The 23,474-nt window shown below is 41.2% G+C and overlaps 1 protein-coding gene across 2 annotated transcripts in view; it reads right to left on the bottom strand.

Moving 5' to 3' along the window:
- Positions 1-23,474, bottom strand: part of Nell1 (neural EGFL like 1) — a gene marked incomplete at its 5' end in the record, with an annotated part of 791,721 nt that overhangs the window by 636,144 nt on the left and 132,103 nt on the right. For both annotated transcript variants that reach the window (XM_005401727.2, XM_005401728.2), the window contains 1 exon segment: positions 22,948-23,118. In XM_005401727.2, the coding sequence (XP_005401784.1) occupies positions 22,948-23,118 (171 nt within the window).

Below are 23,474 nucleotides of genomic sequence, written 5' to 3'. Positions count from 1 at the left end.
AACTCAACACAGCTGTCAAACTGGGAAGCTCTTCTCACTGTATCTTTGCTTGAGTTTTATTGAAAATGCTACTTGTGTCTTATTTTGTAAGTTGCTGTCAAAATGTCTGATGCCAGCCTGAATTTCTTTCCTTTGTAAAGGAGATGGTCTTTTCGCCTTGAGTTCATGAAGTTACTCTTCTTTTGTTTAAAATATAATCAAAATTGACTTTACAGGTCAAATTTTCCTGATTCATGATGAGTTTGTTCAAAATGTAGATCTGGGTTTTCTTTTATATTCTGGTATGATAATATTTAACAGATTTATTGAGGTATAAGTCACAGATGATACAATTTATTTAAGGTCTGTATGCCAACAGATTTTGATATATTACATTATCAATGCTTTAACCATAAAATATACACAACAAAAAAGTTACCATTCCATTCATTTTTAACTGTACAAATCATCAGTATTAACTAAGTTCACAGTGTTGTATAACAATCACCTCTATTTACTTCTAATACTTTTTCCTTACCCCAAGCATAAGCTCTGTAACCACAAAACAAGAATTCTATATTCCCCCTCACCCTCTGCTAACCCCTAGGCTACTTTCTATCTGTATGATTTTGCTTATTCTAGATGCTTCATTTAAGTGAAGTTATGTAAACATCACCATCATCACCTGTTTATCCCCAGAAACTAGTATAGTGCCTAACACACTTCATAAATGCTGACTGATAGAAAGGTACCTGTCTTCTCAGGTGTAATAGCATTAAAACACACTTGTTTGATTATATCAGACAGTACCCTATATGATAATCTACTGGTCACTGCACTGGTTTTAGCTTCCAAGGAAGACATCAAGCTTCTCAGAGGATATAATATATGCTTACTTCTATATCGTCTGTAGCATTTCCTATTATCCTGGATTTTAAAAAGAAAAGAGAAGAAAACAAGCTTGCCCAAGACTTTTTTGAAAGGTGGTGAATACCTGAATCTTCATCTGACTCTTCTGGACATGTTTCTCTGAGTCAGCACACAGATCTGAAGAGAAACTGAGCACTATACTTCACCTTATACTTCATCTTTTCCTTCCCATCAGTGAGATTTTGTGAACCACATCCAGCTCAAACTGCTGTACTAGAGATCTGACACAGTCATCTAACCTGTCTATAAAATGAAGAGGTGAGGAGTGCCTCCTATGTTTTATGTGATGTGAAAATAGAATAATGTTTATAAATCACTGGCCAGTAGCATTTGCTCAAGGAATGGCAGCTCTCCTCCTGAGCCTCCACTCCATTCCACCTGCTGTACCTAACATAACCCACTTCATGAGCCAAGAAGGTACAACCAAAGAAGAGGCCCAACAGCTCTTCCAGCCATGCCAGCAGCTAACCCTTTTTGTCCCTGTTGTAAAATGTCCTAACCTATATCCCCCTGGCTCTGCAAGCCATCTACACCACAGACTCCACCATTTAGTCATTTGGTGTCTCTCAGAAAACCAAGGTCATCTTCCTCAGTTTTACTTTGATTTGGTCTGGTTTGGCTTTATATCAATAGCACATACACTCAAAATGCTCAATAACTAGTAACAAAAGATACTAAGGAAATAATGTAGCATAGTCGTTCATTCTTTCCTGCAACAGATGTTTGTTATTTACAATGGTTTAGGTACGGTATTAAGTTCTAAAGAATCTCTGCTCTCTTAGAGGAAGATAGGGAAAAACAGGCCAGACAAAAATGCATAAACAGCCAAATAAATACAGGGAGTAAAGATGCATGGAAGACCATGAAGTTCGGGGATGGAGAACAACATTCTGGGAGAGTTTCTAGGTAGATTCATGGGTGAGATGACATTTGAAAGTAACTTAAGGAAGTAAGGGAGCAAAAAACATAAGAAGATATAGAAGAAAACATTATGGGCAAAACAAAGAGAAAAGGACCTAAGGCACATGGAGAATGCTCAAAGAGGACCAGCACTCAAGGAACGCTGCATTCTCAGGGCAGAGTGAATTGGGAAGACAGTGGCAGAAGATGAGGTTGGGGAAGAAAAACGGGACTGGAAGATCTTAGACTCATAAGCCAACCTTGAGCTCCATCTTCTACCCTCTATGAGATGGGAAGCTCTGGGGAGCTGTGAGGAGAGGGCTGACATTATCTAGTTTGCTTGATGAGTTAAGAATAGACTGGGAACCTATTATAATCCAGAGCAACAGCGAATGTGGAACCAGGAAAATCTGTCGATCACTGATGGTTACATTGAAGGTGCAAGAAAAGTCAGAAGTGAAAGACCCTCCCAGTCTTTGGTGTCCCCGTAACTCAACCAAGAATAGCTTTCAAGGTGGAAGTGACCAGTTGTGTCAAACGCAGGCGATAGGGACAACAACATAAATTAACTCTTGGAATGGGCAATGTGGGGATCATTAGTAAGGATGGTATTTACTAGCTCTTTTCGGGATTTCCGCTGTAAAGAAAAGCTGGGACATGAGAGGGAGACGAGAGTAGAAAGTGTATGAGCCGCTTGATTTGGTTCTTGCTGACAGGGTGCAGAAGGAAGGCGAAATGCTTAAAATAGGTGCTGTAGAAGAGAGTCTCCCCACAAAGGAAAGTGGAGGTTGGAAAAAGGATGGAAAATGCCACAGTAGTGTAAATGCAGAGTCCATAATACAGAACCAGGCAGGTCCTAATTGCTTCTATCTTCTGGGTGAGGCAGGAACCAAGTTTATCAATGGAGTGTGAGGAGAGAGGAGGAAATGTAGAGTGATTACCTCGCCAAGGAGGGGCCCATGATGTATTTGAAGTCACAGGGGCCTGGGTTTCAACCCCACCTCTAATCTGTCTCCTACTTCTGAGATCTTACAGAGGCCAGGCCTCCCTGAACCTGTGACCTCGTGATCAAAATGGAAATGAAAATGTCTCACTATCTGTTCCCATGCATCATGGGGTTCTTCTGAAGGCTGCGTGTGATGCTGTATATAAACCCCCAGTAAGCAGCAGACACTTAGTAAATAGTACTTTTCCTTTCCTACTTTCTCTTTGTTGCCTTTCATCTTCCTTCTAGCTCCTCCTTTTTTTCTAAAGGGTATACGGGTGAGGATAAAGTAAGTATCTCCCTGAAACTTAGGAACGTTACACCTGGGATCTCTTTTACCTTTTTCCTTCTCTTTCTTCTGAACTCCTTGAGATTCTTTACAAACTTAATACTCCACCAAATGAGTCAGCAAGCACCCGATAGGTATTTGACAATCTCCCCTGTATCCAAAGAATATTTACAACTATAGAAGGATCAAAACAGATAAGCTGTTCCTTTTGCTTAATTAAATAACCTGATGGCATAAACAGGAAAAATGTTTTAAAAAGAAACATCTCCCATAGGCACACTGTACTCTCATACACAAATTCTGTGTATCCTTCAACCCCAAGTCTATGCAAACTAATCACAATTTGAGGGCACTGAAAGACCATCAAATTCAATTTGCTCGCTTCTGAAGGTAATGCCTGAAAAAAGAAAGTTCCTGCCAAAGGATATGCAGAGCTTTGTAGCATGGCTAGAATGCAATTCTTTTCATCCATTAGCCAGGATTCGCTTAATTTTATTTCATAAATATTCCTTTCTCTTTCTCTCCTTCCTTCTCTTACTACTAACACCCTCCACAATGATGATGATGAAAAAAAAACTTTTACTAAATGCTTACTGTGTGCCAGACAAATCTATACATTTTCCATACATTACTTCAATTAAACCCATAAGGTAAGGTAAAGTGTGTGGGGGTGGGGGTGAGGCTCAAACCCGGGGTCTCACACATGTTAGGCTAATACTGTATCAGTCAGCTACACTCAAACCCTCCCTTTTTAAAAACAAATGATAAAATTGTGGCCCAAGCAACTTTGGAAAATGGAGACTGTAAATAAGAACCTAACCATCTGGTTCTCCTCTGAAGTTTTTCCCTTGAACCGCTGCTCCTCATCCCTTCATTTCCACTGGAAGTTAATTCTCCCAGTTCCAAATTCTGCAACCACTGATCTGTGCCTTGAGTCCATGAGGGTTGTGAGCCTTGCATGTCGGGGAATTTTGGGTTTAGAAGTGTCTCTTCAAAGTTGTGGAAAGAATATTAGTTTTCAACAGTCCAAAGTTTTTTCTCATGCCCAACAGAGGCACCTATGCTTAATAAATCTCTCATTTATAAATCCATTCATCCACTCAGCAAACAGTATTGCACATTCATTCTGTGCCAGGCATTTGACCATGTGCCAGGGATGCAGCACTAAAACCGAACAAGTCCACAGCGCTGACATTATTCACTGGATGCGAGAGGTATGACTGAGGGAGAATGAGACATACTATAAACTGAACATGCGGCGACTGAGATAATCTTACATACTGATGAGGGCTTCACAGGCAGTAACCGGACACCACAGGTGCATGTGATAAAGACTGACTTGCAGAGCAGGGCCACATCCCTCCAGAAGCTCAGGTACGAGGCTTTGCAAGACAATTTCTAACATAAATACCTCCAGGGTGAGATCACCACACACACAAATAATAGGATTTATTCTTGCCAAATGCTGCACTTTGTAAATTTGAAAAAACAAAAGCTCAGGGATTGGCCTTTTCATGATGTTCCTTAACACCATTTTGACAATTTCCTTTTTTTCTAATCACATCAGTATATTCCCCAAAGGCCGTATCACAGAGTCCATCCTAGCAGAGGCCAGCAGCATCAGAGAACACTCATCTGGAGCTAGACGAGGTCTCTTCTGGGTTCCTGAGGAGCTGACCCTGTGAGCTTGGGTGAGTAGGGGAGGAATTGCCATGGGCTGAACTTTGGGGTTTGACCTGCAGGATCACGTCCTGGGTAAGGTGAGTCCCTTCCACTGTGCTAGGAGAGCAGGTGAGGATGCAGAGCCCTCTGCGGAGACCTGCATGCTTCAGCCTCAAAGATTTACACTTTCCCCATTGCCTGTTTCAGCCTCTTGACATGCCCCAGGGCCAGAAACTCTTTCCTTGTGCACAGCCCAGTCCAGCTCACATGGCAGTTACACACTCTCTGTTCCTGGTGAGGAAGATAAAAGCAAGGATTTCTGCCACTTTCATTTCACTGATGAGAAACCCAAGACTCCAGATTCCAGAAGCCCCAAGGGTTTAAGAACATGGCCAAGGACACTGTACTGGAAAGTAGGAAAGGCAGAGAGTGATCTGTTACAGTCATGGATCTGGACAATAGTCTGTACTGAGACTTGCTCATTTGAAAAGAGAGTGATAAACTTGAGGGGTTATTTAGACAAGAAAGTGCAAGGAGTAGACAAACAGCAAGGGATGGTGTGGCATGAAATAGTCTGTGAAACATTAAAAGGATCAGTAATCTCTTACCTCCTCGGGTATAAAGGGGCAGGAACTCACAATGTACTCCCTGATGAGGACCTGTGACCTTCTGTCAATGGACACAGCTGGCTCAAAATGACCCTACAGAGAAGGGATTAGGGGAAGAGATGTCTTCTTCCTTTCCTAAACCTCCTGCTGATGAAATTCACAAGAAATTCAGACAGCCTGCTAGGACACAGAGCAGAGGGAAGAAAGAATGTTTGTGGAGAAGCCATAGAAGACAGCTCACAGGGACTGAGAGGCTTTTCTGTTGCTTGCCATCCTGTCTTCCCCATGAGTGATGACTACGTGCTTTCTTTTGAGAGAGGAGACATTTTGATTGATCCCAGCGGTTGATCATCTTGCAAACTCTGAGTCACCTTTCCCATGCAGTGTTTACCAAGGATGAGTTTTAGAGTAAGGCTCAGACACATAACTTGCATGTTTAACAGTTCTGTGAGTGTTGTGAAGGTTGCATTCATTTTCGTCTCCAGATTTTAAAGTTGCCCTGAGTGGAGCTTTAAAGCCATCTGTAAAGTTGGATTTCAATACTGCTTGACTTTAATTTCAGACAGGTAAAAGAGCACACCACCAAACTAACCAGGGTTCAACTTGCAGTTACAATGCAGCAGGAAAACAAAATCATCAAGACATGCCAAGAAGTCAAGATTAGAAACATCAGCAAAGCAAAGTCAGGATCTCCCTTGCCAGCAAAGATGCTGTGGATGATGACTAGCAGGGTACTGTGAGGCTCTGAGGTCAGGAAATAGAGAAAACATCTGAACAAGTTGCCAAAATGAGCAGATATCAAAAGCCAGAGGTTGATGGGCCAAGAATGCAAGAGCTGGGCTTATTGAGTAAAGGTAAGCAGAGGCCAGCTGGGATAAAAGCTACAGTCTACAGTGGCTTAGATGGGCCTTCCAGGTACACTCTGTGGAGTAGGCAGCTGTGCTTCAGTGGCCCATGACAGGGGAGCTGCAATGGGAAGACAGGTGGAGGGTGAGTTTCCTGAAGTGACTGTCGTGCAGTACCCACCCTTGGGAATATGGTGGACAGATTCTGGAGGCAGGAAGCAGCCTGGCATGTTGGACTGTGGCCTGAGCCTTTTGAAAATGCTTTGAGAGCAGGAACAGCCATTGAAATGACTCCTGATCCACTAGAACTTGGTGATTTTTGTTCTCCTGTTACCTTCCTCCCCACCCAGGTATGCAAGGAGAATCACTGTGAGAAAATCTAGCAACAACATCATCATCATGGCATATACTAAACACTTACCAAGCCCAGTGCTCAACTACTGTCACACTCGGGCACATACTGTTGACAGTCTGCCCAACAACCACTTCTTCTTTGCTCAGAAAACCTGTTTTCTAGATGAGCAATGTACCAGCAGCACAAAAAAAAAATACAATTAGTCTGTAATAATCATAGAAACCTCTGTTCCCATGTCCAGGGGAAAACATCTACAGGCAAAACTGAAGATGTTAGAGCAGAAAGATGCAAAGTACCATGTCCCAGCCACAACGTTATCACAGGCACCACCTCATCTAAACTTCTCACCTCAGTAACATTACATATCCTTTCACATATTTTGATAGTGTAAGCCATTATTATTTGCAACAAAAAGGGATCTGTTTGATCCATGTGCATTATCACCTTTAATTCTCACAATCCCACAAAGGTGGCACAATTATAGTACCTGTCTTATGACTGAGGCTCAAAAAAGTGACGTTTGTTAGAAAAGCCTAGGAGCTGATCGATTCATAGCTGAATTCCACAGAACCTTTAAGGATGTTATATCACCGATCCTTCTCAAGCTGTTCAAAGAAATTGAAAGGGATGGAGTGCTCCCAAACTCATTTATGGAAGCAAGAATCACCCTGATCCCAAAACCAGCTAAAGATCCAACTAAAAAAGAGATTTATAGGCCAATCTCTTTAATGAACATAGATGCAAAAATCCTCAACAAGACGTTAGCAAATAGAAAGCAGCATATAATCAAAAAGTTGACACAGCATGATCAAGTAAGCTTCAACCCAGAGATATAAGACTATAAATATAATACATCACATAAACAGGAGCAAGGTTGAAAACCACATGATCATATCAATAGATGCAGAAAAGATTTTTGATAAAATCCAACACCGCTTCATGATAAAAACCCTGAAAAAAAAAACAGGTATAGAAGGACCATCCCTGAATATGATAAAAGCTATCTATGACAAATCAATAACTAGCACCATACTAAATGGGGGAAAACTAAAAACATTTCCCCTAAAATCAAGAACAAGACAAGGATGTCCACTATCACCTCTGTTATTTAACATAGTTCTTGAAACATTAGCCAGGGCTAATGGCAAGAGGAAGAAATAAAAGGGATACACATAGGAAAGGAAGAACTGGAATTACCACTATTTGCAGATGGTGTGATACTCTACATGAAAGACCCAAAGAACTGTACCAAGAAACTCTTGTAATTAATAACCAGTCTCAGCAAAGTATCAGAATACAATATCAGCACACAAAAATCATTAGCATTTGTGTACACCGACAAAGTATGGGATGGGAAGGAAATTACAAAAACAGTACTAGTGACAGCTGCTTCAAGAAAATTGAAACACTTAGGAATTAACCTAACCAAAGAAGTGAAAGACATCTACAAAGAAAACTGCAACACTCTAAAAAAGGAGATTGGAGAGAACATCAGAAAACAGAAAGATGACCTTTGCTCCTGGTTAGGCAGAACTAATATTGTCAAAATGGCCATACATCCAAAACTGTTACACAGATTCAATGCATTCCCAATTGAAATACCCACAGCATACTTTACAGATCTAGAGAAAACAATCCTAAAATTCATATGCAACCAGAAGAGATACCAAATAGCAAAAGTAACTCTTGGGAAATAAGAGCAAAGCAAGAGGCATAGCAATATCTTGCTTCAAACTATACTACAAAGCAATAGTGATAAAAATGGCACAGTACTGCAACAAAAACAGACACATGGATCAATGGAACAAAACAGAGAACACTAAAACCTCCCCAGACATATCCAACTATTTGATCTTTGACAAAAGGTCCAAAAGTATACATTGGGGTCAAGATATCCTATTTAACAAATGGTGTTGGGGAAACCGGTTATCCATTTGTAGAAGAATGAAACTGGACCCTTATCGCTCAGCAGATACTAAGTTAAAATAAAAATAGATCAAAGATTTAAACATTAAAACAGAAACACTAAACCTCCTGAAGACAAAGTAGGTAAAACACTTGAAGATACAGAAGCAGGAAAGGACTTTCTCAACAGAATCTCGGTCACACAGGAAATAGCAACAAGAGTCAACAAATGGTATTATATCAGACTAAAGAGTTTCTGCACGGCAAAAGGCTCCATCAGCAGAGTGAAGAGACAGCCTAGAGAACAGGAAAACGTCTTTCCAGCTACTCCTCAGACAGAGGACTAACACTGAGAATATACAAAGAGCTTTGAAAAAATTAAACCACCTAAAATTAACGACAGAGTCAAGAAATGGACTAGAGAAATACACAGACACTTCACAGACGAAGAAATACAAATGGCCAACAAATACAGGAGAAATGTTCAACGTCTCTGACGGTTAGAAAAATGCAAATTAAAACAACACTGAGATTCCACCTTTCTCTCTAAGGTGGAAATCAAGCAATAGCAAATGGTGGTGTGGCTGTGGAAAAAAAGGAACTTTCCTACATTGTTGGAGGGAATGTAAACTAGTACAACCATTATGGAAATCAGTTTGGCGTTTTCTCGAAGAAGTGAAGCTAGAAATTCCATATGACCTAGCTATCTCCTGCTTAGGTATCTTCCCCAAAGATCTAATACTTGCTCACCAAATGACAGCAGCTCAATTTGTAATGGCTAAACCCTGGAAGCAACCTGTATACCCATCAACAGATGATTGGACAAACAAAAGGTAGGATCAACATATAATGGAATACTGCTCAGCTATAAAGAAGGACAAATTTGAAGCATTTGAGGAAAATGGATGCCTCTGGAAAACATATTGCTGAGTGAAATAAATCGACACACAAGCTTGAATACCGTATCATAGCCCTCATTTGAGTGAGGCAAGTACAAGCAAAGAAAATGATAAAAGATGGATAGAAAGGGACAAGGGGACAAATCTCATCCAATAGGCAAAGGGTCCAAGCAAACAAGGAGGGGGTAAAGGGGAGGGGAAGAGGAAACAAGAAGAATAAGGATGTGCTGAGTACAAGAACCTAATAACCCAAATCAGTGCAAACGTTGTAAGTCAGAACTTGTGCTAAAACAAATAGTATCAACAAGTACGGAAAAGGTGATCAGGGAACCAGAGAAGGAGGGGGAGGGAAAAGGAAGGGGATTAAAAAAAAAATGAGCTGTAATATGGACATTAATTACTCCCCAAGATGATTATAAACTGCATGAATTACAAACATATAGTAATAAAATAAAATGAACTATTAAAAAAAGAAAAGTAAGGTTCACATAGCTTGCAGTAGAGCCAGAGTTGAAACCCATTTCTGTCCAACTCCAAAAGCTCCTTTAGTCTTAACAACTGCACTACATGACACTTTCTCTCCTTGTGTCCTCCTGACGTCTGACCTTGGACAGCACCAGCAGCACAACAGGCAAAACATAAGACCTAGCATTACGCCCCTGCTCACAGCACCTGACCTTCACCACACGCCCATCTCAATTTTGTTACTCTCATCTCAGTGCAGGCTAATTGCCGCTCTCACCCAGCTACACAGCCGAAAAAGGACATGCTGATCCAAGGGCAGGGGTCCTGGCTCACTGCCGTTTCCACGGTCGCTCTTGCGACAGTCGAGAGGGACGTATCACAGCCCAGAGCAGGAAGCTAGAGGCTTGCCAGTAAGTGCTGCTACACACACTGCCAAGGGACAAACCTGCCCCAGCTGCCCTGTGGGAAACAGAGCAGTCCTCATTACTCCCGAATATGTTCCTGCAGCAAATCAAGAGCTTATGTTCTGTTAAATGAAAAAGCAAGCTGAGGAACAATGTGTCTGATGCTATCTCACTATTCAAAGAACATGTTTGCATATTCAAAGGAAGGTCTGGAGAACAGAAATAAAACTGTTAATAAAGGCCATCTCTGTATGGTGGGATTAAAGACAGGGTGATCATTTTAAATACCTTGCACATTTTATAATTTTTTTAAAATTAAAGATAAAACCTATTGAGCTTCACAATAATGTTATATCACAACAGCAAGGGACAGCCATGCAACTGTACCAAGAAGACTTTCTCAAATGGGCTGGATTGAAATCCTTGCCTACAGGCCCCAAGTGCAGTTTTAAGAAACAGAGTCACAGGATTTTACCATGGTGATGTATCCGCCATGCAGGCAACACATCTGTCCCCAGCTGTGTTTGCTCTCCAGTAGGCAGACGTGTGTCCCTAATCTCACCTGTGATCATCTTATGTTTGTGCCTTCTCTGTAAATTACCTTCTTCCCCACTCCTTCACACCTGCCAGAGCTCCGGCTGACACAGGGCACATCTAAATTCAACCTGAGAGCAGGCCACGGTTGACTTTGTGCTATGAATCAGACCAGCAAAGCAACCTTCTATAAATGAAGACCTTCTAAAAATGAAGTGCAGTTCCCCAGAAGAGAACAACCCCCCAAAGTCCAAAGCAGAAATGCTAGGATTACTTCATGTCACCCTACTCCGTGCAACGTACAAAGCACCCTGTGATTCACAGCACACAGCCACATGCAGGTGCTTATTTGAACTTCACTTCAGCCTTGTACCAGTGAACGAGGCAGAAAGGGTGTCTATTTTGCCCAGATCAAGAGAGTGAAGCAAAGGAAAAATATTTAGTGAATGGAACTGCCTCGAAGGCTAGCAGCAGAAACCAGAAACCATGAATACAGGTTCTAGAGTGGTTCTTTATTATTCATCCATTCCAATATCTGCAAATACTGCAGTTAGCTGTTGAGTGGCAGGTCTGAGACACCTGGTGGCACAACAGTAAGACTCGGGTTTGTGGGAAAACCAGACATCAGGCAAGTGGTAAAAAACTCCTCAGTGGAACAATAAACATTAGTTGATCGCGAAAATGTAAAATGCAAAACCTGAAAATTAAGGATGAGTAGGAATGAACTTGGCATTCTAGGAGCAGCATGGGCATAGGTCGGGTGGCTTGGGAGAATAGAATAAATTTATCTACTAAAACAAAATTAGGTCAGAGGAAGAGAAAAAATCAGAACAAGACAAAACTGAAGAAGGAAGTACAGGCTAGCCTCAACAGACTTTGTGTAAGCTGTATAATGATTGGCACTTTTATTCTAAAATTTACAAGATGCCAGTAAGTGGATGTAATTGTTGGTTAGAGTGCAAAAGAACTGCAGTGAGCAGGTGTGCAGTATGAAGTGGTATACACGACTCTAACAATCATGCAAAATTGCACCCACGAAAAAGGCACAGAATTCAACATGCTCACCTATCTCTTTCACTCCCATATTAGGTCCTGCAGGCCTTAGGACATATCTAATTAGGTACCAATAAAAGAAGCACAAATGTCTCCCTAAATGGGGTCTCCCACTGCCCAGCCTTTTATTTCACTACCAGCCATTTTTTAATAAGACCTTGCAACTACAAAGTCACCTTAAAAATACAGAGAGCTTATCACCTTGAAGCAGTGAATATCAAAATTTTATACTGGAACAGTGTAAAACCACGTACGTAACACTGAAGACAAGGGTAATGCATCTATTCCACATTTGTAGAAATGGCCGAATGGCTCATTTGCAGTTGATCATGATTTAAGATTGGGTCCTTGGCCATTACACATGAGCACTGAGGCACACGCAAGGAATACAAATCACATCAGGACAAAAAGCTATGTCTCCATGGTATTGAAGCCATAAGCCTCTCAACAGTCCAAGATCCGGGAGAAAGGAAGTCATATATATAAATCCAAAAATCATACCACCTAATCCTTCTAGAGTTTAAAGACCAATTGATCAGCAATAGTTGGAACTTGTCACAGGGTATATCTTGGTTTAACAAGAGAGTGGACCTGTGAGGTGGCCAGCTCCCATAGAGTCAAAAACTAATACATGAAATTTTGTTTCTTGGTTTGTATTTTCCCCCCTGATAAGTGGGACACCTTGAACTTCTGCCATGAGAAGCTGAAAGTGTAGTCTTACCACAACAGAAAGAGGAAGAAGAGGAGGAGGAAGCAGAGAAAGAAGAGGAAGGAGAACCAGAGGAGGAGGAGGAGAAAAACCAAGTACTGAGTGGTAATCTAGAGCAGCAGTGGCAAACCTATAGCACACATGTTGTTTGTTTTTAAGACAAAAGATGTTAACGTATCTGTTGCCTTTTCTAAACTAAAACCTCATTATTCAGGTTTAATTGCAGGGTTGGCACTTTGCGATAAATAAGTAGGTTTGGGGTGTCAGTTTGGGCACTTGTCCCTGAAAGGCTCACTATCACTGATCCAGAGAAAGCTACTTGACTTTCTAGAGTGGGTATAGGTGGAGCAGTGGGGAGAGACGTGACAGATAATAAACACTCCAAAAAACAAATGAGAAAAGACACCTGGACTCTGGCTGTAGTCAGACTTACTGTGCACGCAGAAAACCACAGTTCTTTTCTCAGCATTGCAAAAAGTCCCTAAGGATGCATGAACATCCATCTCACAGGGCTGTAATGAAGATGAAGTGAATATAAGAACCATCTCTAAAGAAATATAAAACACTAACCTCAACTTAGGAAGGATCGAGCAAAAAAGTCTGAGTTCCTCCCAGTGTGGCATCAGGCCTCTGAGAATAAAATGCCAAATAATTCAAGAAACTTGAATTTCCCCAACCCTTTCTCTCCTTTTTCTTCAGCCAAAGACAACCTCAGACTTGGAAAGCAGGCATTAGTAAAAATGCACTGAGTGACTAAGTTAGCTAAGTGCTTTGCAGTGAATACACCAAGACTAATCACAGCCTGGGGCTGTTTACCTCCAATGGAAATCAAATTCCATTTTGGGTAATGCAGGCATTCTGATTGCCCCCAAGAAGCCAGCTGATGGCCCCAACTTGAAGCCTGTAAGTACACATGTGTGAAATTTGCTGTCGGGAAAGTGATACCCCTTAGGCTAATAGGCTCTAATGAGTAGGGATTTGACATGACATTCCTGAGTAAGTTAAGAGAAAGTGCCACATAGGCCTTCAAGGGGAAAAGAGATTATTTCCACTCTAATTGCCAAGGGAAACCCCCAGTTGAGGGTCCAGGCTCATGAAAGTTAGTTCAGTAGCTCTGGAACCTCTGCTGGGAGAAACACTCACCAGAAGCTTAAAAAGGTGAGCTGGGGTACAGAAGTCAACTGAAGGTGAGGTCAGGGCAGGAGAAAGAGCTCGCAGAACCTTTTTTCTCAAGCTTCCCCACCCTCACACTCCATCCCCAACACTCCCTAGAAGAACCACTGAGCACACACTGCTATAAATCTATTTCCTGTCATCCAACAGTTCTAGCTGCTATTATTTATAACATTAGTTTAATTAAAGCTTCCAGGAGATAGATTAATTTTTTACAGTGGTGTAGAAAATCAGTTCTTTCCAAAGACAACATCAGTTTCCATGGCCTAGCTGCAAAGCGCAATTGGAAATATTTTTTAATTTAAAAAGATTTAAATTTAAAAACTTAAGAAGTTCTCATGCCTTGCACATTTTTTATTCACCAGTGTTCCTTTGTAACCAGTGAAACATAAGAGGAACAGGGACAGCAAATTTACAGATGTATATATTTTGCATACAAGGTTCCATCTCATGTATTGTTCTGGCTTGAATTTTCATTTCCTGTTTTTGCTTTCCTTACGGAAAAATAACCAAGTACATCCATCATAAAGCACAGAGTAAAACTATGGCAATAAAGATGCAAGTATCAATTTTTTCTAGAAGAAAACACTTATTTCTCTAACGGATATTTCCCCCTCCATTCACATTCCATAGACCCATATCTGTGCAATACACTGACAACACAAGGTGTGGCTGAAGGCCTGAAGATGAAATCGCTACGAATTACAAAGGAAGTCTTATTTTTCTCTCTGTTCTAACTCATCTTGGGCTTCATGTATCTGCTAAAATATCTCCTTGCCGATCTACTGATGGTCTTTGCCAACAAACCATCAGATAAAGGAAAGATCCTATTGTAGCATTTTCTAAAAATCCTTTTCACTGTAACTTTGAAAAGCCAAGAATGCAGGTTGAGGGGGAGGAAATGAAGCTACTCCTATCATCCACTTCAATTAATCCTTCTACCTCCTACCTCTCTCTTCCATTGAGGCCACAGTTAACTAAAAGCATATATAAACCCACCAGGGAGCAAGAGAAAAAGATGAAAGTTCTTGAAAAGACGAAATTAGAAATAGGTCAGCTACTGATGTCAATAGAACACAGGGAAAAGTTAAACATAGAATCCACTTAATGAGATTGAAATAGAGAAGCCCCAGGGTACACAGCCTCAGTGGACGTGTAGGGGGCCCTGTCATCAAGAGGCATCCAGCTCAGCAGAGACAAGGCAGCCTTAACAATTAAGCAACCACTCCATTTCACCAAAGAATCTACAACTTTGAATATATCACGAGCCACCTACATCTTTACATTCACTTTCAATATTATTCAAATCTCTGCCACTCTGCAGTATCAAAGGGTTTTTTCCTTCAGTATTCAGAGGATGTGTTATGTTTTTCAACAGAACAACTATCTATCATCTGCTTGCTACATTACACTGCTCTATCTTGTAGGTCACCAAGCTACCAAGGCCTCCATGACCAGGGCAAGCTTCATCCCACCTCGTGAGCTGTTCACTGTCATATGTCTGACACAGAACACTTTGGAAGAAAGAAAGGGCACAATGTGGAGAAAATAACAAGCTAATGTCCCTTAGAATCCAAAAATACATATTCAGTCTTTACTTCAGCAAGGAAGGAGGTGACTGATTTTAAAAAGACAGAGAGCATCTAGGGAATGTAAGTTTTGGTCGGTGCTCATGTGAACACACTGCCTATCAACCAACATATAAACTAAGATGATTGCGCGCACACACACACACACACACACTGCTGTTGCACTGTCCAAGTGGCCCTGAGGAGACACTGGCCTGGGTTGCTCTCCGTGGTCCTGAACAGAAAGATGCACGCCACACAATAGGTTCTATGATGAGATAGAATCAGAGATGCCTAGAAGGCCAAAGTTGGAAGGAAACTTAAAAGTCATCTAGTTCTACCCGTCGTTGTATACTGGGAAAGCTAACACCCAGAGAAAATACACACTTTGCCCAGAGTCACACATGTTTAACAATATCTTTCAGCTCAAATTTTCTGTCCAGAATATTTGAGGGCTAAAGGGCCATATTTTCAAAGCACAAAAAGAAATGAAAATGCTATTCTGATCATCCATAAGAAAATTATAACAAATGAGCTCCCTCGCTTGCTAAAACTTTACACTCCCTCCTACAAGCTACAAGTTGTAGGGGAGGGGAATAAATTTTTTAAAACCCCCCTCACAAGAATAAGGAAGAAGTCACACCACATTCTCAGAGCACTGCCAGGATCAACAAAAGACATTTTTTCCCAGACTTTACCTCCTTTACCTATTTTTAAAGTGGCCCTCTTGGTGTGCAACCTGGCACTACTGTAACGTACTACAGGCCAGGAGACTAACACGGATGACTGGAGAACCGTGGCTAGGTCCCAGCACTCAGAAAAGCCTCAAGGACCTGGCTGGCTTCAAAGTCTGTGCTACATGACGAGTCCACATTGTACATAAGCTTCTGAATCCATGGGGCAGAAGCCACTGCTTTAGTAGAGGTTCAGATTTGACTAAATTGTACTTGTTTCCAGAAGAATATTTTATAATCTTTTTTGCATGATGGTACATATCTATAGTACTTAATGATGCTAGATACTTATATAGTAGCTTGAAGCTTTCAGAAGATTTGACATGACCCTGTAGCTACATTCCTACAACAACCCTCTGATAGAAAAGTAACTAGTACTCATTTTAAATGCAAGCATGGTATTGTTCTTGGCATGTGAATGAATGAATGGATAAATGAATTAAAATAAGACACAGATTGCCTTTCACAAGCCCACATCATATATAATGCACATATTTAAAATGGCAACACTGAGACAAGACTTTAGAACTCATTTTAGTCTAGATTAAGTCACAGAACTGTATCTGGAACATGGAACACGGAGGTCAGCTCCTCTCTCCCTTCCTTTTCCTCGCCCATGCTTTCTTCTCGCTCTCCCTGCAGACCTTCCCTCACTGCCCTTTATGCTACTCACCTATACACACTCTCCCCTCTCCAGATTATGCCTGCGACAAAAACTTTGTTCCAAGCCCATCTCTCAAGTCACATAATGGCAAAGCTGTAAAGCTGCAGGCACTGCCATGTGTTTTCATCTGAGATGGTAAGAAATTGAGAGATTACTCCACATCTCCAGAAACACTCCTTGCTGTGATCTCCCAGACCTGACTGTCTCCACCAAGAACACAACAATCCATCATGCACGCCTCATGACAGTGCTTGTACTGTTGCCTGATACTCTTACTTACACTTAAACATGGGCATGTCCTATCTTCCTACCTTGCTTATCATCTCTTCCTAGATAGAGGGTCTGGAACTTTTCTGTCAGTTGGGCACGAGGCATATGCTAGCTTCCTAATTCCACTTTAATTAACTGTGATGACGAGCTGTGGCATACCTGTCTGTTTCTGAAGTGAAGAATTTATCAATCAAGGAACCAGCAGATTGAGAGCCTGGGCCTGCTCTCTGGGAAATCATGACCTTTGATAGTCAGCTCTTCATTCTACCCTGCCTACTATAGCAGTGTTTGCATAAAACCAATGTTGTGCATTATACAGATGGTTTAACTACTTAAGGAATATGAGGTTTAATAAGATGATGTTTGTAAATACTTTAGGAGTTCTCTGGAAGGAAGATGCTGTATCAACATATTTCATTATGAGAAATCTACATATATAAACAGATGCTTATGTCCTGAAAGTACTCTGACAGAGTATTAGACAGAAACCTTGAATGACTGACTTGTTCTGTGATTTATAGTAACTGTTGTTTCTGATTCTGCATTTTCTTCAGGATCAGTCGAATGCAAAATTTAGATGAGCTGTATAGTTAATAAGTAACAAATGTTAAAAATAAGATAAATATGTGTGCTGTCTAGACTATATAATCACTAAGCTAACTTCTGATCATGGTCATGAGCTGTAGATTGTGTGTGTGTGTGCGTGTGTGTGTGTGTGTATGACGCACACTTGTACCACTCAAAACAAATAAAATAAGAATCCATAGCCCTGCTTAAATGTGACAAGCTATGCTTAAGAGATAAGTTCTCCAGCAGTGAGGCATAAGGAGGTTGAGTAGGGATGCTTACATATTGCAGAAAGTGCTGGGAAAGGCTGGGGATGGCACTGTTTGAATGGGAAACACCATGAAGTCCAGCTGTTAGCTCTTAGCTGCTGAAGTGCTCAGCTCCACTGTCACTTCAAGCACAAGATGCTGAAAGTGAACATTTCCAGATCTCTCCAGTGGTAAGCTGCTCTTCTTAGCTGTCAAATCAGCCTTCTTAGGGGCTTTGGTCTGAGTGCAGGCTTTCTCTGATGTTCCAGGAGAGGGGTCCATCTTGGAACGGGGGAAGGTATTGGATGAATTTAAAATAATTAAGTGAATAAGCAATAAGCTTCCTGGTGTCTTGAACTCTTTTATGTGTCCTACACAGTCTGGTAGAGATGCCCAATAAATTAACTGATGGGCTGAATGAAAATTAAAAGTTACCAAATAAAGGAAAGAAACTCCATTTCTCTTATCGGTGAATAGGGAAGATCACTTATGTGAGTCCCAAGTGTTGATGAATTCTGTCCTTTGAGTAATGAGGACAGGCTGCAACTGAGCTGAGAATGGAGAACGAGAATGGAAAGATTAGTTCAGGTCTTATTCTGGGCTTTGTTGGCAACTATTAATACAAAAAGCAGCTAAAGAAAAACCCAAGGCAATGGAGATAATCAGCCTCGCCACCAATCGGAAATTTTCTTTTCTATTTCTACCTTGAGGTAATCTGCTACCAGTACACTGGGAGCATCTAACTAGACCTGGCTAAACAGCTGAAGCAAGGAAAAAAGTGTAAGTCTCAGTAGCAAGCAGAAAGTGTCGAACTACTGACTAAAATAGCAGTTGCTTTTCTTGTGACAAGTTGTGCAATTAGGTCTGAAAAAGCTCTGTTTCTCAATTCTAATCCTATGAAGAAATAGTGGAAAATTCTGCCGTGCTAAAATTCTGCAGAGAAGTTGAACTGCCTGGGGAATCTTGTCTTCCTGATTTTAGTATCTTTATGACCATCCATAGCATCTCCCCCTTAAGAAGATTTCCTGGTGTGCTTGTGATTTTGTCTAGGGCAGTACGTGTTATCAGCACACGATGGAGGCAGAACGGAAGGGTAGTAAGACTAAGGTTTGGGAAGTACTTTGGCTCAAAGTTCCACTTTGATGATTATTATATTATGTGTTTAAAACTTAGGTACATACTTCTCTGAGCCTAATTATTTACAAATCTATAAAGTGGGTCTAATAAAACTGTTCCCTATGTGGCTATCCTAAGAAATCTAGCCCATCACTCAACCTAGCCCATCACTGAAGCCTAGCCCATTACTCAACCTGTAGGGCATGTTCAATAAATGTAGGTCTCTTCTCCCAAATCAGTGCAATGCATTCATTCATTGGAACCCACATCTTTCCAGACAACACAAGGCATATGAAAGAGCCCAAGAGCCTAGAAGTTGCAGGCATTCTTGAGCCAGACAGGTTCAAATCCAAGTGCTGTCATGTATGAGCATCAAGACTGTAGACAGATAATACGTTAAGTTTCTTCATTTTAAAATCAGAGAAGAATAGTAGCATGGGTATGAAATGAGTTAATCTAGGTCATGAACTAGGCACAGTCAGCACTCTCAACATGTTAGGTAGCATCTCCATTCATCGCCTAGTCAGCAGAACAACCGTGGATAGGAGGGTGAGAAAAACCAGAGCATAACTCTAAGGGTGAGAAGGATCAAGAAACAAGAATCTCCAGGTGGTATGAAATGCATGGTTGAGAGAGTGAAAATAAGCCTTTGTGAAATCCTCTCTCTGTAAGAGTCGCCTACATAAGAAGTTGTAGACCAGCATCTTAATATATGGGACAGAGCTTCTGCTACTCTAAGTTCAGCTAGTGCTGCTTAGGAAGAAACCTATAAAGAGAGTAAGTTTATTTCACACACTGGAGCTTGCCCTCTCCTTAATCCTTTCTTCCACCTTTCCAGGGCTCTGCCTCAGGTACTTGGTTTTGCAAGCCTTCGTATATTTGTTGCAACCCAGCCTCTCCTCTAGCTCCCTTCTCTTCTCCTAAAGCAAGGGTCTTGCAATCCAGCATTAAGCAAAACGGCTCACCTGCCTGCATGCAAACCACAAGGAGAGCATCCTAAAAATATGGGCACAGTAGATATTGTTCAGCCATAAAAAAATGAAATCCTGTCATTTGAGACAATGGGGTAGAACTGGAGGACATCACATGAAATGAAATAAGCCAGGCAAAGCAAGATAAATGCTGAAGGTTCTCACTCATTTGAAAACTAAAAAAGTTGAACTCATCAGAGAAAAGAGTAGAACAATGGTGAGGACTAAGGGGTGAGTAGGAAATATTTAGCTCATGGGTACCAAAATGCAGGTAACTATAGGAATTAGTTCTAAAGCATAGTTGGGTAACTATAGCATACAACAACTTATTACATACTGGAAAACCACTAGAAGAGTTTAAAGGTTCCTAACATATAAAAATGATAAATCTTGGAGAAAATTAAAATACTAATTGCCCTAATTTGATCACTACAAATTGTATAGATGTAGTAAATTACCATACTGTACCCCATAAATATGAACAAATAATATGTGTCAATTAAAATTAAAATATAAACATATGGTTTCTCTGTTTCCACTTTCATTGAATTGGATCCAGTAGGTCAGAGTCAGAGCTTGGCTATCCATATTTTTATAAGTTCCTCAGGCAGTTCTTAGGTATAGTTAAATTTGGGAATCATGTTTCTAGACTTCCTGAACAGAAATCAAAATTTATCTCTCTTATGGCTCAGTCTTTCAAAGTCTTTTTTTTCCCCTAACCTATCTAGAAAGCTTATTTGTGTTTTGGGTCATTGAATAATTAACTGGAAACAATTTCATATGTTCCCCCACCCCGAGATTTTACACAAAGCACAGGTTACGCCATAAGCCAAAAAGTGAAAACTATCAAGAGAAGAAAAGAGACATGGGGAGTTCCCTCCATTCATCTTATAAATGGGCTGATCCTAAAGCTACAGATTTCTCATCCCCTTCCCATTCTCCCAGCAGAGAGGCCATGATAGCCATGAAAGACACAGCGGATAAAAGTTTGGTGGCAAGGACAAAGAGGCACCACAGCTAAACAGATTAAATAACACCACCACCACAAACGTGTGTTCAGCATCAAAGGCCAAGCACCATCTCAAGTATTTGCAAGAAATATCTCATTTAACATTCCCACTGGTAAAACAAAGGGGATATTTACTGCCAAATGCACAGTTGGGTGATTTCATCACTGTGTGTACTTAGAAAAACTAACAAGGCTCCAATGTCACTAGGTGACATATCTAATGGGACCACTGTCTTATATGTTTGCCGGCTGTTGACTAAACCATGATTATGTAGTGCATAATTAGTATTAGTAATTCCACATTAGTATTTGCATTCCTGTTTTAGAAATGAAGAAGGTGAGATACAAGGAAATTAACCTGCCTAAATTTATACAGCTAACAAGTATCTGAGGATGGCAGAGGAAATATTTCACAAAAACCAGAGAATATGCAAGGGCATGAAACTCCAGCTTAGCAGAGATAGATATCGTCTCCTCTTTCCCTTCTCCAAAGAGAACAATATCAAGAGATAGTAAAACTTTTGGGAGAAAGAAGCAAAAAAGAAAAGTGCATAGCAAGAAAATAGCAACCAGGACTTTCCAGTTGACAATTACTCAACTCAAGGGTCTGAGGCCTCTTTCTGACACAGAACTTAGGAACGTCCTTCCTCTGGACAGCCTAGGGGTGGGAGATCCTGGGGAACAGGAGTGCTACCTAGCAGACACCTTTAGTTCTAGAAAACCAAAATTGCCAATGTACTCAGAAAGGAGGAACTAAGTGCTGACTTTATGCAGGTTGCCCAGGCCAGATCGTCAGGGTAAAAAGGAGCCAGGAGTTTCTCTGGAAACTATTCAGGCATACACATTATATCTAGTTGAATTTAGACTGGTTAGAAGTCCAGAAAGCTTCTTAAGTAGATCCTATCAAAATGGATTAAGTATCACTTCAATATGGCAGGACTTCCTTTGAATCTGACACTAGTGTCTTGCCCTTCCAGGTCTTCTAAAATAGACTGCAGAGCTAGAATGACAAGCACCTTCTAGAAGCTCCTCATCAGATGCATAGTCTATAAGTGACTGGGGCTGTAGCTCAGTGGTAGAGTGCCTGCCTAGCATGCACAAGGCCTTGTCTTCAATCCCCATACCACAAAAAAAATCAAATATCCCTCTTTTGATGGATCTGGAAGGGACACTGTCCCCAACATTCCCATTCTGCTCCCTGGGCTCACAAACAAGCGTTGTGTTTGAACAGTCATTTTAACCTTGATGGCACCATTAACGAGAACTAATAATGCATGGATACTTCTTGAAATGCAAAATCTAAAAATAAAAACATTCTCTGAAATTGGACTCAGATCGCTATCCATAAGGATTTTCAGGAGGTTCTGGGGAGATCAAAACATTTCCCCTGACCACCATCATCCAGCTGTCCAGCCAATGACCCAATAAAGACCAATGGTCTTTTTACCTCTTCAGCTGTCAGTGTCAAACATGGGACAACACCCCCTCCTCAGCACAACACACAACCCTCAGTGGAAACCCCAGGCCTCACAAATCGTCCTGCCACCCTCTAACGAGCTAGCAGGCTTATTTCTCAGCAGGGAGTGGAAGACATCAATTCCAGAAAAGCCAAAGAACAGCCCCCTTAACAAGACTCCATTTGGAAAAGATATTTAAGTGAAGTTGTGCTTGAGGAAGTAAAATAGAATTAGCTGCTTCAGTAGCCCAGGCTTCTCAGATTCCCTCAAAGGGAGACCAGCTTATTCGCTTCCAAGTGGAACGAACTCAACAACAATATATCACAGTTAACTACAGTCACCGCTCCATGGAGTTTCAGCCAGGGCCGAAAGCACACTGAAGTGCACTTAATATTCCCCAATCTGCAATCAACCTTTTGTACATTTGTTCCTAATCACAGGGTACAGTTTCATCTTAATGAACTGTTTTCTTACTGTATTATGGTTGGTCATTTCAGCACGCCTAATGGCCCATTTGATAGGTTAAATGACAATTAGGGTCCCTTGGTTTTGTTTCCTGGCAAGTCTTGGAGGGGTTTGATTTTTTTTCCCCTTCTCATTACTTCATTTCAAGGGCAGAGTCATTAAAGATCAAAGACAAAGACTTACCTATTGCAGTCCACATGGAGCAGGAGGTGAGAGGCACTAACAGAAAGAGCGACCTTGTGCCACTGCCCATCTGCCATCCGGTAGGGAAGAGCCTCCATCCTGGGCTTCCCACTATGCATGTAGTGATATCGAATCTCATCCCTCAGACCACTGCTCTCCAGCTCAAAGTAGCTGTATGCAAAGGAACAAAAGTTTGTTTGGTTTTAGCTCGGGGTAACATATCTATCATCAGTCCTCAGCTCCTTACTACCAGCTTTCTCTGAATCTAAAAACAGCTAAGCACCACACGAAGAGCCATGACCCAAAATCAGCTGTGTGCTTGGGACCCAGTTCACCTATTGTCTGAGCCTCTGAAATGGAGATCAATGGTCCCACTGTGACATAAGGAGTCGCAGCGAATTAGCAAAGCCCGGTGCAGTGTCACTCACATACTGAAAAGTACAGATCAGAACCCTCTTCCTATTGTCTAAGGAAAGGCTATTCACATGGAAAGGATTTATTGATGTTTATTTTTAGAACTGCCATTT

Source organism: Chinchilla lanigera, unplaced genomic scaffold, assembly GCF_000276665.1.
Source record: "Chinchilla lanigera isolate Chin_1 unplaced genomic scaffold, ChiLan1.0 scaffold00075, whole genome shotgun sequence".
NCBI classification, from domain to species: Eukaryota; Metazoa; Chordata; class Mammalia; order Rodentia; family Chinchillidae; genus Chinchilla; species Chinchilla lanigera.
This window is presented reverse-complemented; position numbering and strand designations above follow the sequence as displayed.